General features: G+C 35.8%; 1 protein-coding gene across 7 annotated transcripts in view; it reads right to left on the bottom strand.

Moving 5' to 3' along the window:
- Positions 1 to 2,757: 2,757 nt before the first annotated feature.
- Positions 2,758 to 13,385, bottom strand: part of FERMT2 (FERM domain containing kindlin 2) — a 129,904-nt gene continuing 119,276 nt past the window's right edge. For 5 of the 7 annotated variants that reach the window (XM_043986731.1, XM_043986728.1, XM_043986729.1 and 2 more), the window contains 4 exons: positions 12,942 to 12,962; positions 12,294 to 12,418; positions 5,398 to 5,539; positions 2,758 to 4,034 (listed from right to left, as the gene is read on the bottom strand). In XM_043986731.1, the coding sequence (XP_043842666.1) occupies positions 3,861 to 4,034; positions 5,398 to 5,539; positions 12,294 to 12,418; positions 12,942 to 12,962 (462 nt within the window). In that variant the 3' untranslated portion in view covers positions 2,758 to 3,860. The remainder of the gene's footprint in view (positions 4,035 to 5,397; positions 5,540 to 12,293; positions 12,419 to 12,941; positions 12,963 to 13,385) is intronic. The other 2 variants (XM_043986732.1, XM_043986730.1) reach the window with 1 other exon arrangement.

Below are 13,385 nucleotides of genomic sequence, written 5' to 3' on the forward strand. Positions count from 1 at the left end.
TTTTCCAGAAGCTTTAGTACCAAGTTTAGCATTAAACATTTATTAGTGAAAAAAGAGAGCACCTGGGTCAGAAAGCCAGGAAAATACCTATCTAACCTAGCATCCTCAACTTCACCCACCAACCACAAGTTTGAGCACTGAACTGTGTGTGTCCAAGCCAAAGGGCTAATTGGCTAGCATCACCCAAATCCATTGGTTCACTGGACTTGAGGGTGGTCAGTCTCCTGTTGAGTTCAAAGTCCTCAGATTCTGAGAACAATACCCTCTTGAGGGCCAGGCAGATGTGGTTTCAATTGAATTAACTTTAAATGGGTTAGTCAGCTAAGTCAATCACTCTCAGACAATCTAATCACTCCAAATCAATCTGTGGCCTTTGGGTGTTGGCAAAAGTCCATTATTTATTACAGAATGGGTGAGGATTTAACTAACAAACAATATTATTAAGTTTAACTTTTGTTACTGGTGAATAGAGTAGTAAAGATTATCCCATTAACCATCTGAATATTTTTATAGGGGTAATGGCTATGTCTTAGGTTAATTAAAGACATGGTTTTTACTTATACTCCCTAGTATCACAATTAATTATTCATAAGCATTTTCAGCCGTGCTTGTCATTTACCTAATGGAAGAATCTAATAAGTTTAGCATCCTGTAATAAAATGACTTCATGAGATCAAATTTCTAAAAATCCAGAGAAAAGATGGGCATGAAGCTCATGGTCTGAGAATCCTAAACAGGAAAATGGATCAACAAATATTTCTCTTTTTTCCAACAAAGATTTCTAAGAAAAATTCTTACAATGCAGTTAATAACTATTTTGGTCAAGTAAAGGGGACAGGGGAGGCTAAAGTAAGCAATATAATTATGGGGACTGTCTATTAAAATTTGCTGTTAAAAAGTCCTGCTCAAAGGCTGAAAATAAGGTCATGCAGTAGAGGATGAATATAAAAGAGACCAGCTGGTCCTGTAAGCAAAATAACAAGAAGGCTAAAGCTCAGTATGATCTGGGGCTTCTGAAAAATGTTAAGGATAAAAAAGGGTCTTTTAAAAAATCTTTGATGGGAACAATTAATTCTTTACTGAAGTGAATGGGAAAATGGTTGAGACAACTAAAAGAAAATAGAACTACTTAATTCCTATTTTGCTTATGGATTATCTACCATGTAGAAAGACCCTGAATCTTGAAAGTCTAGGGCAGAAAGACTTGAGGGAATTAAAATGTAAGAAAAGGGAAGAAATGGTAAGAGAAATCTTAGCTACCTTCGATGAATTCAAATTACTTGACAGACAAATTACATTTCAGGATACTGAAAGAACTTGCAAAAAGATTGTTAAACTACTGTTGATGATTTTTGAGGAATTGGACATGCTGTAAGAGCAGGCACATGTGAACATCCTGATTTTCAAAAAACTGGTGAGTATGACTTGGATCCTTGGTAAAAATTCAAAACAGATCACTTAAAGGGGTGATTTGTGTGCACTCAGGGGTAAGTTTAACTTCACCTTTTTCTTTTTGAATAGGACTACTTAACAAAGGATTGGGGCAGCTCGGCGGCGCAGTGGATAGAGCACCGGCCCTGGAGTCAGGAGGACCTGAGTTCAAATATGGCCTCAGACACTTACCAGCTGTGTGACCCTGGGCAAGTCACTTAACCTCAATTGCCTCACTAAAAAAAAAACAAACAAAAAAAACCAAAGGATTAAGGGAATGTTATAGAAACTGTTATGCAATTTAGTCTTATACGTCTAACTCAGGTTTTTAGACCCTAAGGTCAACTATCTACCTATCTTAGGGAAGATAAATATGTGAAAATAACTACAATGTTGGGAGTATGAAAGAAAGAGTTGAGAAATGCAAAATGAAGTAAAGGATGATCTGACATGGCATTACAGAGAAGGCAGCATACGATGTTGATGCTAAAACTAGGAAGAATTTCAATAAATAAAGAGGGCAGGGTGAGAAGGACTGACATGCACAATGATGGATGTAAAAATGAGTATTTGGGGAAGAGCAAGTAGTTCAAATTTACTGTGGTGGGAGATAAAGCTGGATGTTCCTGTGGTCTGGCTATATAGAGAGCCTTAAATACCAGACTTCCTTATGTTAAGGAATTAGAACTCACTACAGATGTTTAAACAGGATAGATGTGATAAAATAAGTATCTAACAGTCTAGAAGCAAGGAGAAAAATTAGAAGGTTATGTAGTAGATATCTTAACAGGCTATTCTGTTAATAATGAAGATATGAAGTAATAAGGACCTGAATTAGGGTACTATAAATATATGACATAGAAAAAAGGAAGAAGAGAGACAATGCAAAACATGACTGTCATTACTTGACTATTCATTTACAGTGACAGAATTTGTATTAGTGACTTGCTTTGTGGTGACTGATATTTTGTTAAAAAGTTTATTTTGGGGGCAGCTAGGTGGTACAGTGGATAGAGCAGCGGCCCTGGAATCAGGAGTACCTGAGTTCAAATCTGGCCTCAGACACTTAACACTTACTAGCTGTGTGACCCTGGGCAAGTCACTTAACCCCAATTGCCTCACTTAAAAAAAAAAAAAAAAAGAAAAGTTTATTTTTAATAAATTCCCAGACCAAGTGGTTGAGTTCTTGACAGAGGGATATTTTTGCTATGATGTTCTGGAATTTTGGTGATAAACTATGACCAAAGCAAAAGGTAATACTGACAACCAGACATTAAAAAAGATAAAAGTTCATTTTTTGGTAAACATAACAACAGAAAATCAATGTGATAGATGAAAGAATTTGCTTTTATTTAAAATAAAATGCATTTATACAGTTTTTAAACAATAGGATGTTGAACAATACTGGTAATCCACTTCTTGGCTCTTTTCTGGCTTATATGGGATTTGGAATTCTCTAACTAGCATCAATGCAGACTATAGAGTGCAACAGGCTAGAAAAATGCCAAGTTCTGACATTAGAGTGAAGGACATTGTGGGCATAATCATCACTAGTTATAACAAAATCAAACTTAATTTAGCAGAGATTAAAAATGCATTGTTATAATTAGTTTCTACCAAATTGATATAGTTTTAAAAGTATATAATTAATGGTGATACTTTAAATCTAAACCATTTTTCCTAGCTGATCAGTGATACTAGTTTAAAAAAACTGTACAATTTTATAAAATTTGTGTTTATACATTAGTTACACAAAATGCATACTTCATAGACCTTTACTTCATATTATAATGCAAAATTTGCATATTTTAGGCAGATAGTGAATATGCTGGTGAATACTGCAAATATTTCATACAATATGGTATAAGAGTAAAAATAAAAACAAAAGAGAATGGAAAAGGTTAAGAGAGATAAAATAGGTATAACAGAATTAGCATTATCATCCTTCAGGTTCAAACACAATGACTCTTCCAAAGTTTCAGGCCATTTAAGGAGAGATAAAATAAAGTCTAAAACAAGCTACTTCTGAATATGAGGCCAAATTTACACATACAATAAAACACATGCATTAAACATGATAAATAGTCTTCATATAGTTTAAGCCCGGATGGCATTATAGTAAATGGTTCATATTTCTTACAATCTGGCTAGCTTAAATTGATCAAATTTAATTTCTGATCTCATCACCTTGAGTTTTATAGCTATAAGCAGTGTTTTGTCACATACTGTTGTCCATATATAGTATCATGATAATAGATTAATGGATGTGCCTTTTAGTGTACATATTAACTTCTCATAAGGTTAAAAAAACTTTTCATGATAAGAGATACATTTCAAGCTTACTTTATTAGGCAGCATATTTCAAATAACTGCTTTTAAAGTTAAATATTGATAATGATTATGAGGTTTCATTATAAAATACATCCAATTCACACCCAACCACTTGTAAGTTTGTAGAACATCTCTTCATCTAAGCTTTCATTTTGGTCTTTGGCACGTGTTGAGAGGAATATGTAGCCTCCAATGAACTCATGAACTACTTTACAATCCACTTCAGTACAAATGAAAGACAATCGTACTTCATCAGCAAACTCTACTGTAACCTAGAACAAAAGGTAAAAAAGGCTTAAATAAGCTTTGTGATAGTCAAATAAAGCTATTCAGTAATTCCATTAATTTCTATTAAAGTCATATAAGTTGCTGTTCAGTAAATACTCTTGCCCCTTTCTGTTTATTCTTTTCATGTTCTGGGAAAAAAATGAATGCAAAAACATTTAGGTCATTAAGTTACAGCTTTCCCAGTCTTTGAATTTAATCTGGTGATTCAATTAATGAGAAAGGCTCTTGAAAACTCGGGGGAAAATCTACTTCCTGTGTTTCATTTGACATATGCTTTAGAAATTTAACTTTTAGGTGTCATAAACTTCAATATCCTAAAAATGAGAACTATATAATGGCATTGCTAAGGATTTATAAAAAAATCATACCATGACACTACTCTGAAATAAACTTTTCAAATGTGTTTTTACATAACCTGAGTATTTCTCTAAAATATACATATAAAATGTTAAAATATTAATGGACCCCAAAATCAAATGATTCAGAGTACAGTGGTTATGATGGTTATTTTTACCTATTAAAATGGACAGGAGGAGGAAATAGACTTGGACCTGTGATCTCATTGCTATAAGAGTTTCGAAGTGAGGAAACTCCCTCTACCAACACATTTTGGTACCTTCTTTTCAGCTTACATTTTTACAGTTGCCTAGAGTTGTGGTGTCAAACTCAAAAGAAAAGGGGGCCACTAATCCATAAATAAGAATCTCTGTAGGCTTTACATTGACTTAGTTTTAAAATGTAATATTATCTCTGTTATATGGTATTTTTATTTATTTTGTTAAATATTTCCCCAATACACTTCAATTTGGTTTATACCACTCAGGAGTGTTGTGGGCCTCATGAAGCCTGTGAACCACGTTTCATACATCATACATCAACAAAGAGGTTAAGTGACTTGTTCAGGGTCACACAGAGTATGGCAGAACTTGAACCTAGGCCTTTTTGTCTTTGAGGCATCCGTATTCTCTATCATTTGACCTTGGAGTGCAAAATGGATTTAAATGTTTATTTAAAAATGAATAGAGCTGGGCAGCTAGGTGGCACAATGGATAAAGCACCAGGCCTGGATTCAAGAGTACCTGAATTCAAATCCGGCCTCAGACATTTAACACTAGCTGTGTGACCCTGGGCAAGTCACTTAACCCTCACTGTCCCATAAAAACCAAAAACAAACAAAATGAATAGAGCTCCTAAGTCCTGAACAACACCATACTGCTTTTCCAAAAGAACTGAGGTTTCTACACTCAAGAATACTGCAGTAATAGTGACGCATCTTTAACAGATTTTTATGCTTTACTCCATTGTCCCACAAAAGGGTTACAGAGATAAGAAAAAAAATGTACTTACCATTTTTATTTCCCAATTTACATTCCACTGTTTCATGTTGCTGAATCGCCACGTTTTAATTGCATCTCCAGTGCTGGCATCCATCCTAATCAGTCTATTATAGGCAATGCCAATCAGTTCTTCTTTCTTGCCCCCTTGAAACCTATAACATTTATTTGTATAAGCTCAAAAATACCCATATAAAATATCTTATTTTCAATTACTCAATGGGCATGGATAGGTGGACATGCTACTAATTTAATAACTTTGAAAAGTACATTTTATTTTTGTAGGAGTAAAACAGAAAGCCCATTGAATACACAGTGAATTTCTATTTTTTCTGTATAAATAAACTCTGTAAATGCCACAGAAATATTACATTTTAATGTGCCTTAAGGTTTACTATTAATCATGGTGTGTACCTAAACATTATATTGGTTAAATTTCTCAATACCATGATTAGAACAGACATAATTCAATTCAACAAGTGTTTATTAGGTACATTTTATGTGTCAGGCACTGTGCTAGGTAATGGTGATACTAAGACAAAAAAAACCCCCCCAAAACAAAAAAAAAACCCAAATCCCAAACAAACAGTCCCTGTCCTCAATAGAAACAGCAAAGTTAGGAGGAGATTTTGGGGGAAATTTGGGCATTTTGAGACGTCTGGATGGTGATGTGGGTCTGGAGGTAAGGAGGGAGAGAAGACTGGCTATGTGCATAAATTTGGTAGTCATCTACATAGAAATGATAGCTGAACCCAGGGGAACTGATAAGATCTCCAAGAAAGGAAGTCAGTCAATAAACATTTTAAAAAATTTAATATTTTATTTCTCCCCCCAATTACTTGTAAAAACAACTTTTAACATTCATTTTTAAAAATTTTGAGTTCCAAATTCTCTTCCTTCCTCCCTTCTCCTCATACCCCCCTGAACTGAGAAGATGAGCAATTTGATGCAAAGCATTTCATGTTAATCATGTTGTGAAATAAAACACAGATCAGAAAAAACAAGAAAAACAAAGAAGGTAAAGAAAAAGTATGTTATAGTCTGTAGTCAGACTCTATCGGTTCTTTCTCTGGCGATAGATAACATTTTTCATCAGAAGTCCTTCAGAACTGTCTTGGATCATTGTAATGCTGAGAATAGTTAAGTTACTCACAGTTGATCATCATATAATATTGCTGTTACTGTATACCACATTCTCCTGGTTCTGCTCATTTCACTTTGCATCAGTCATGTCTTTTCAGATTTTTCTGAAACCATCCTGTTTTCATTTTTTATATCACAATAGTATTCCATCACAATCATATACAACCACTTGTTCAACCGCTCCTAATTAATGGACACCCTCTCAATTTCCAATTCTTTGCTATTGCTAAAAGAGCTGCTATAACTATTTTTGTACACATAGGTCGTTTTCCTTTTTATTTTTTAATCTCTTTGGGATATAGACCTAGTAGTGGTATTGCTTGGACAAAGGGTATACATGGTTTTATAGTTCCAAATTGCTCTACAGAATGGTTGAATCAGTATGCCACTTCACCAACAGTTCATTAGCGTCTCAATGTTCCCATATCCCATCCAACATTTGTCATTCTCCTTTTCCATCGTATTAGCCAATCTAATAGGTGGGAGGTAGTAACTCAGACTTGTTTTAATGTGCATTTCTCTAATTAATATTGATTTAGAGCATTTTTTCATGTGACCACAGATAGCTTTGATTACTTTGTGAAAACTGTCTCTTCCTATCTTTTGATCATTTATCAACTGGGGAATTGCTCTAGTCTTTATAAATTTGACTTAGCTCTCACTATATATATGAAATACAGCCTTTATCAGTGACACTTGCTATAATTTTTTTTCACAATTATGATTATTATGTGTTTTACTCCATCCCATTCCCCACCATTTATTCTATTCTCTCTCTTTTCACCCTATCTATCCTCAAAAGTGTTTTGCTGGGGCAGGTGGTGCAGTGGATAAAGCACTGGCCCTGGATTCAGGAGTACCTGAATTCAAATCTGGCCTCAGACACTTGACACTAGCTGTGTGACCCTGGACAAGTCACTTAACCCCAATTGCCTCACCAAACCCCCCCCCCAAAAAACAAACAAAAAAAAGTGTTTTGTTTCTGACTACCACCAGCCCCAATCTACCCTCCCTTCTATCAGCACCCACCCCTCCCTGCAGGGTAAGATGGATTTCTATACCCAACTGAGTGTGTATGTTATTTTTTCTTTGAGCCAATTCTGATGAGAATAAGGTTCATGTACTCCCTCCCCCTCCATCTTCCCCTCTACTGTAAAATCTCTTTTGTATTTCTTTTAAGTCAGATAATTTACCCCACTCTGTCTCTCCTTTCTCCTCCCAAAGAATTCCTTTTTTTCACCCCTTAATTTTATTTTTTATAAAATTATCCCACCATATTCAATTCACACCCATGTTCTCTGTCTATATATATTCCTTCTAGCTGTCCTAACAATGAGAAAGTTTTTAGGTGTTAGAAGTATCATCTTTCCATGTAGGAACATAAACAAAAAGTTCAATCTTACTGAATCCTTTATGATTACTCTTTCCTGTGAGTCTTGTATTTATTTGAAAGTCAAATTTTCTATTCAGCTTTGGTCTTTTTCATCAAGAATGCTTGAAAATCCTCTATTTCATTGAATGTCTATTTCCTCCCCTGAAGGATATTTAGTTTTGCTACGTAGGTGATTGTTGGTTTTAATCCTAGCTCCTATGCCCACTGGAATATCATATTCCAAATCCTCTAATCCTTTAATGCAGAAACCACTAAATCTTGTGTTATCCTGACTGTGGTGTCCTAATATTTGAATTGTTTCTTTCTGGCTGTAGCTTGCAATATTTCCTCCTTGTTCTGGGAGCTCTGGAATTTGGCTAAAATATTCCTGAAAGTTTTCATTTTAGTATCTCTTTGAGGAGGTAGATTCTTTCCATTTCTATTTTACCTTCTGGTTCTAGAATATCAGGGCAGTTTTCCTTGATATTTTTTGAAAGATGATGTCTAAGCTCTTTTTTTTTGATCATGGGTTTCAGATAGTCCAATAATTTTTTTTTTTTGAGGCAACTGGGGTTAAGTGACTTGCCCAGGGTCACACAGCTACTAAATGTTAAGTGTCTGAGGCCGGATTTGAACTCAAGTCCTCCTGAATCCAGGGCCAGTGCTCTATCCACTGCGCCACCTAGCTGCCCGATGTCCAATAATTCTTAAATTATCTCTCCTGGATCTATTTTCCAGGTCAGTTGTTTTGCCAAGGAGATATTTCACATTTTCTTCTGTTTTTTTTTCATTCTTTTGATTTTGTTGTATGGTTTCTTGATTTCTTATAAAGTCATTAGCTTCTACTTGCCAAATTATAATTTTTAAGGAAACATTTTCTTCATTCAGCTTTTGTACTTCCTTTTCCCACTGGAACAATTCTTTCTTTTTTTTTTTTAGTAAGGCAATTGGGGTTAAGTGACTTGCCCAGGGTCACACAGCTAGTAAGTGTTAAGTGTCTGAGGCCGGATTTGAACTCCTGACTCCAGGGCCAGTGCTCTATCCACTGCGCCACCTAGCCGCCCCCAATTCTATTTTTTTAAGGAGTTCTTTTCTTCAGTGAATTTTTGTATCTCTTTTTCCATTTAGCCAACTATGCTTTTCAAGGCATTTTCCTCTTCATTGCATTTTTGTTTCTTTCTATCCGCAGTGCTAGCAAAAGGGTCCTCATAACCTTCTTCTGACCAATTCGTTGTCTACCACACCATCTCACCCACCTCCCTTACTGTCTATGGGCTGAGAGGTCTTGAAAGTGCTACTGTGACCACTGATTCAATTGCTCGCAGGGCCTACTGCTGGTTTGCTGGGGTGTAGCCTATACTGGACTTTACTCCACCCTCACCCCGGTGCAATAGATCTTTCCTACTGATCTTCTAAGTTGTCTTAGGCTGGAAAAGCATTTCCCTCTTATCTTTTGTGGGTTTTGCCCCTCCAGAATTTATTTTGAGGCATTATTTAAAGTTACTGGGAGAGGTTTTGTGGGGAACTCAGGTGAGTCCCTGCCTTTTCTCCACCACATAGGCTCTCTTTCCCCTCCCTGCCAATAAATATTTATTAAGTGTCTAGAATGTGTCAAGCACTGTGCTAAGTGCTGGAGATACAAAGAAGGGCAAAAGACAGCTCTTACCCTGGAGGGGCTCATAATCCAATGAGGGAAATATGCAAACAAGTATGTACATAAATAAGCTATATACAAGTAGAGATGATAGTTGAATACAAGGAAGCTGATAAGATCAGAGAGAGCATGTAGAGAAAAAAAAGAAGGTCCCAGGATGGAAAACTGAGGTACAACCACATATGATCGAACCCCCTACTTATCATTCCATTATCTTTACTACACTTCTCAGCTGAACTCCTTGAGAAAGTTATTTATACTAGGTGAACCATACTACACTCTACTTCCTCTTCTCTTACTTGCTTCTAATCCTTCAGCAATCTGCCTTTTTGCCTCATTGTTCAACTGAAACTGCTATTTCCAAAGTTGCCAATGATCTTTTATTATCATTTGGTTTTTATTTCACCTAAATATCCCTCTATATTTTCCTCTCCCTGTCTCAGAGCCATCTTGTACAACAAAGAAAAAAAGAAAATGAGGAAGAGAAAAAACAATTAGCCCAAATGATCATAATGTTGAGAAATATGAAAAAATATGCAATGTTTCTGTATACCTCTAATTCCCTGCAAAGGAATAGGGGGGAGTTATTTTCTGATTTTTTTTGGGTCATGACTATTCTTTTTAATTTTGCAACACTCCCTGAAATATCAATTCTTTTCTGGTTGTTCTTTCCACTTACATTGTTAGCACTGTGTATATTGTTTTCTTGGCTCTGCTTACTTCATTCTGCATCAATTCATGCAAGTATTTCCTTGATTCTCTGTATTCTTCCATATTCCTTGTTTCTTTTCTTTTCTTTCCTTTTTTTTTTTGGTGGGGCAATAGGGGTCAAGTGACTTGCCCAGGGTCACACAGCTGGTAAGTGTCAAGTGTCTGAGGCCGGATTTGAACTCAGGTACTCCTGAATCCTGGGCCGGCGCTTTATCCACTGCACCACCTAGCTGCCCCTATTCCTTGTTTCTTAAAGCATGGCTTTTTTTTTTTTAAACATTCATCACCACAATTTGTTTAAGTAATTTCCCAACAGATTGGCATCTAGTTTGTTTCTAGTTTTTTATCACTGACTTCCCTAGGATATATTCCTAGTAGTGGAATCTCTGAGTAAAAGCGTATAGATATTTTAGTCATTTTATTTGCATATTTCCAAAAATGGATGTACTAATTCACCTTACCAGTGATCCTGTAATCAGATCTAATGGCCTTTTCTCATTCTTTATCTTTCTTGAATCCTGAGCCCTTTTTGAAACTGTTGCTCTCCCTCTTTAGGTTTTTGTGACACTGTTTGCTTCTGGTTCCCTTCCTACCTGTTTCCTCCCTCTCATTTTCCTTTGCTCTACTGGCATTCATATCACATCTACAAACCACGAGTATACCCCAAGGTTCTGTCCTGGGCCTTCTCTTTTCCCTCTATCTCACTTGACTTCAATGATCATTGACTCAATTGGTTCAATTATCATCTCTCTAATGTTACATCACTAACTTCTTTTTGGACATCTCAAACCTTCACTTCTTCCCACCTTTCTTATTATTGCTGAGAGCACCACAGCCCTCCATTTTCCAGGATTACAACCTCAGTGTCATCCTTGACGTTTTGCCCTCACTCATTCCATACAGCCAATATGTCAAGTCAATACTTCTTTTCACCTAATTTTCTATATATGTCCCCTTATTTCCACTTACACAGCTACTACTGTGGAGTAGAGCAAGCTCAGAAGCCTTCAATAATGCAACTGGCATCTAACCAATTTCTTTGTCTCAAGTCTCTCCCCCTTTAGACTGTGAACTTTTGGGGCGATATGCAGATTTCTTTGTACACTGTGCTTAGTACATATTAAGCATTTATTTTATTTTATTGGTGAGACAATTGGGGTTAAGTGACTTGCCCAGGGTCACACAGCTAGTAAGTGTCAAGGGTCTGAGGCTGGATTTGAACTCAGGTACTCCTGACTCCAGGGCCGGTGCTCTATTCACTGTGCCACCTAGCAGCAGTAATACCACTGCTGGTATTAAGCATTTAATTAATGTTTGTGGACCTGGGAGGTGAAGAGTGGTCAGAAAGGTAGGAGAAACAGAAGAAAGCAGTATCATGAAAACCCAGGGAGAAGGTGTTAACTCTTGGTGAGAAGTAAAGAAGTAAGAGAACTAAGTGAAAGCCATCCTCAAAGTTAGCATTTACAAGATTGTTGGTTACCTTAGAGAGATGTTTCAGTTGAATGTTGGGTTAGACTGAAAAGGGATAAAAAGTAACTGGAATGTCAGGAAGGGAGGCAACAAATATAAAGTTTTTTTCTAATGGTTTGGAGATGAAAAAGAGGTGAAGCATAGGACAATGTCTTGAGTTTATTCTGGGGTCATATGAAAGTTTTTAAGTATGAAGAAGATATATTTATTGGCAGTAAAGAAACCAATGTAGAAGGAGAGAATGGAAATTAAGAGGGGATGATGAAGGGGAAGGAGGGGCAATCTGCTAGAGAAAATGGGATCAATAGAGTAGAGTAGAGTAGAGGGGCTGAACCTGGCAAGGAGAAGGGCTACCCCTTTCCTCAAAGACAATAGAAAACAGAGAATGGGAGATGATGTTAAAGGTTAGGTTACAGATATGGGATTAGAGAGAGAGAGAGAGAGAGAGAGAGAGAGAGAGAGAGAGAGAGAGAGAGCGAGCTCATGTTAGATGATTTCATATTTTTAGTACAAATTCATCATTTTTAAGCTTATAGTGGTATGGAACAGAGTCACTAACCTTGCAATAAAGTGTGTGATGCCAAATTCTGGTAAAGACTGCCAAGCTTGAATAAATCGCATTTTGGCCTCAATAAGACTCATCTGAGCTACATTTTGATGAGCTTCCAGGATTCTTGCTGTGATCTGTACATAATTAGACATCATCTTTACTATGTTATTTATCTTTACAGAATTATTGTTATGCTAAAATATGTAGGACAAGAATATGAACTACTGACATAATAAAAAACTTGATATTAATTTCTAATATTTAATTCCATGTATTACCCCATAGCAAATATAAAAAACATTATGAGATATAGCTGCTAACTGACATGTCTATTATAAGTAAAAATATGGCAATGCTTTTATATGACATAAAAATAATAATTCCATCCTACATGATGGTTTCTCTATAGAATAAATTTGGCTTCAAAATGTAAGTATGGAATGAGGTATTAAAATGAAAGTTTCTAGCAGAAGATATTTGTTAGAAGTTTTGCAGTATTTAAATGACTAGAAAGCATTTTTATTTTTAAGTAACCAGAAAAAATTGTAGACTTTTTAAAATATCACACATAAACACACACGTATATATAAACAGTATGATTCAAGAGTAGTGAAGTTATTCTCTGTATGTGTCTACTTTTAAATACTGTGAACTTACCAAATCTCTTATATAGCCTGGCTGTGGATGGCAATGGAAGGAAAGAAAAAAGAAGCAGAAAGAAAAAAAAAGGAATCAGAAAATGGCAACAAAGCAAAGGAAAAGTCACAGTCAACTGCAAACCAAAATTATAGCCAAAAATCATGCAAAATTCCTTAGGAAGAAACCAAGCAAAATTAATGTAAGCATGGAAATGAAAACAAGGAAGCACAGATCCATTTTCATTTGAGAACTATACTAAGAACTATTTGAATTCATTTAAAAATTTTGTGTTACTAAAACACTAAGCTTCTATATGTGCATACATTTGTGGGGAGAAAATACACAAGAAAGAAAAACCACTTTTTTATCCCATTTCCATATTGGTAACTGGTTATAGTAGAACTCATTATTATTATTTTTTTTTGTTTTGTTTTGCGGGGCAGTGGGGGTTAAGTGACTTGC

This window comes from Dromiciops gliroides, chromosome 2, assembly GCF_019393635.1.
Source record: "Dromiciops gliroides isolate mDroGli1 chromosome 2, mDroGli1.pri, whole genome shotgun sequence".
NCBI classification, from domain to species: domain Eukaryota; kingdom Metazoa; phylum Chordata; class Mammalia; order Microbiotheria; family Microbiotheriidae; genus Dromiciops; species Dromiciops gliroides.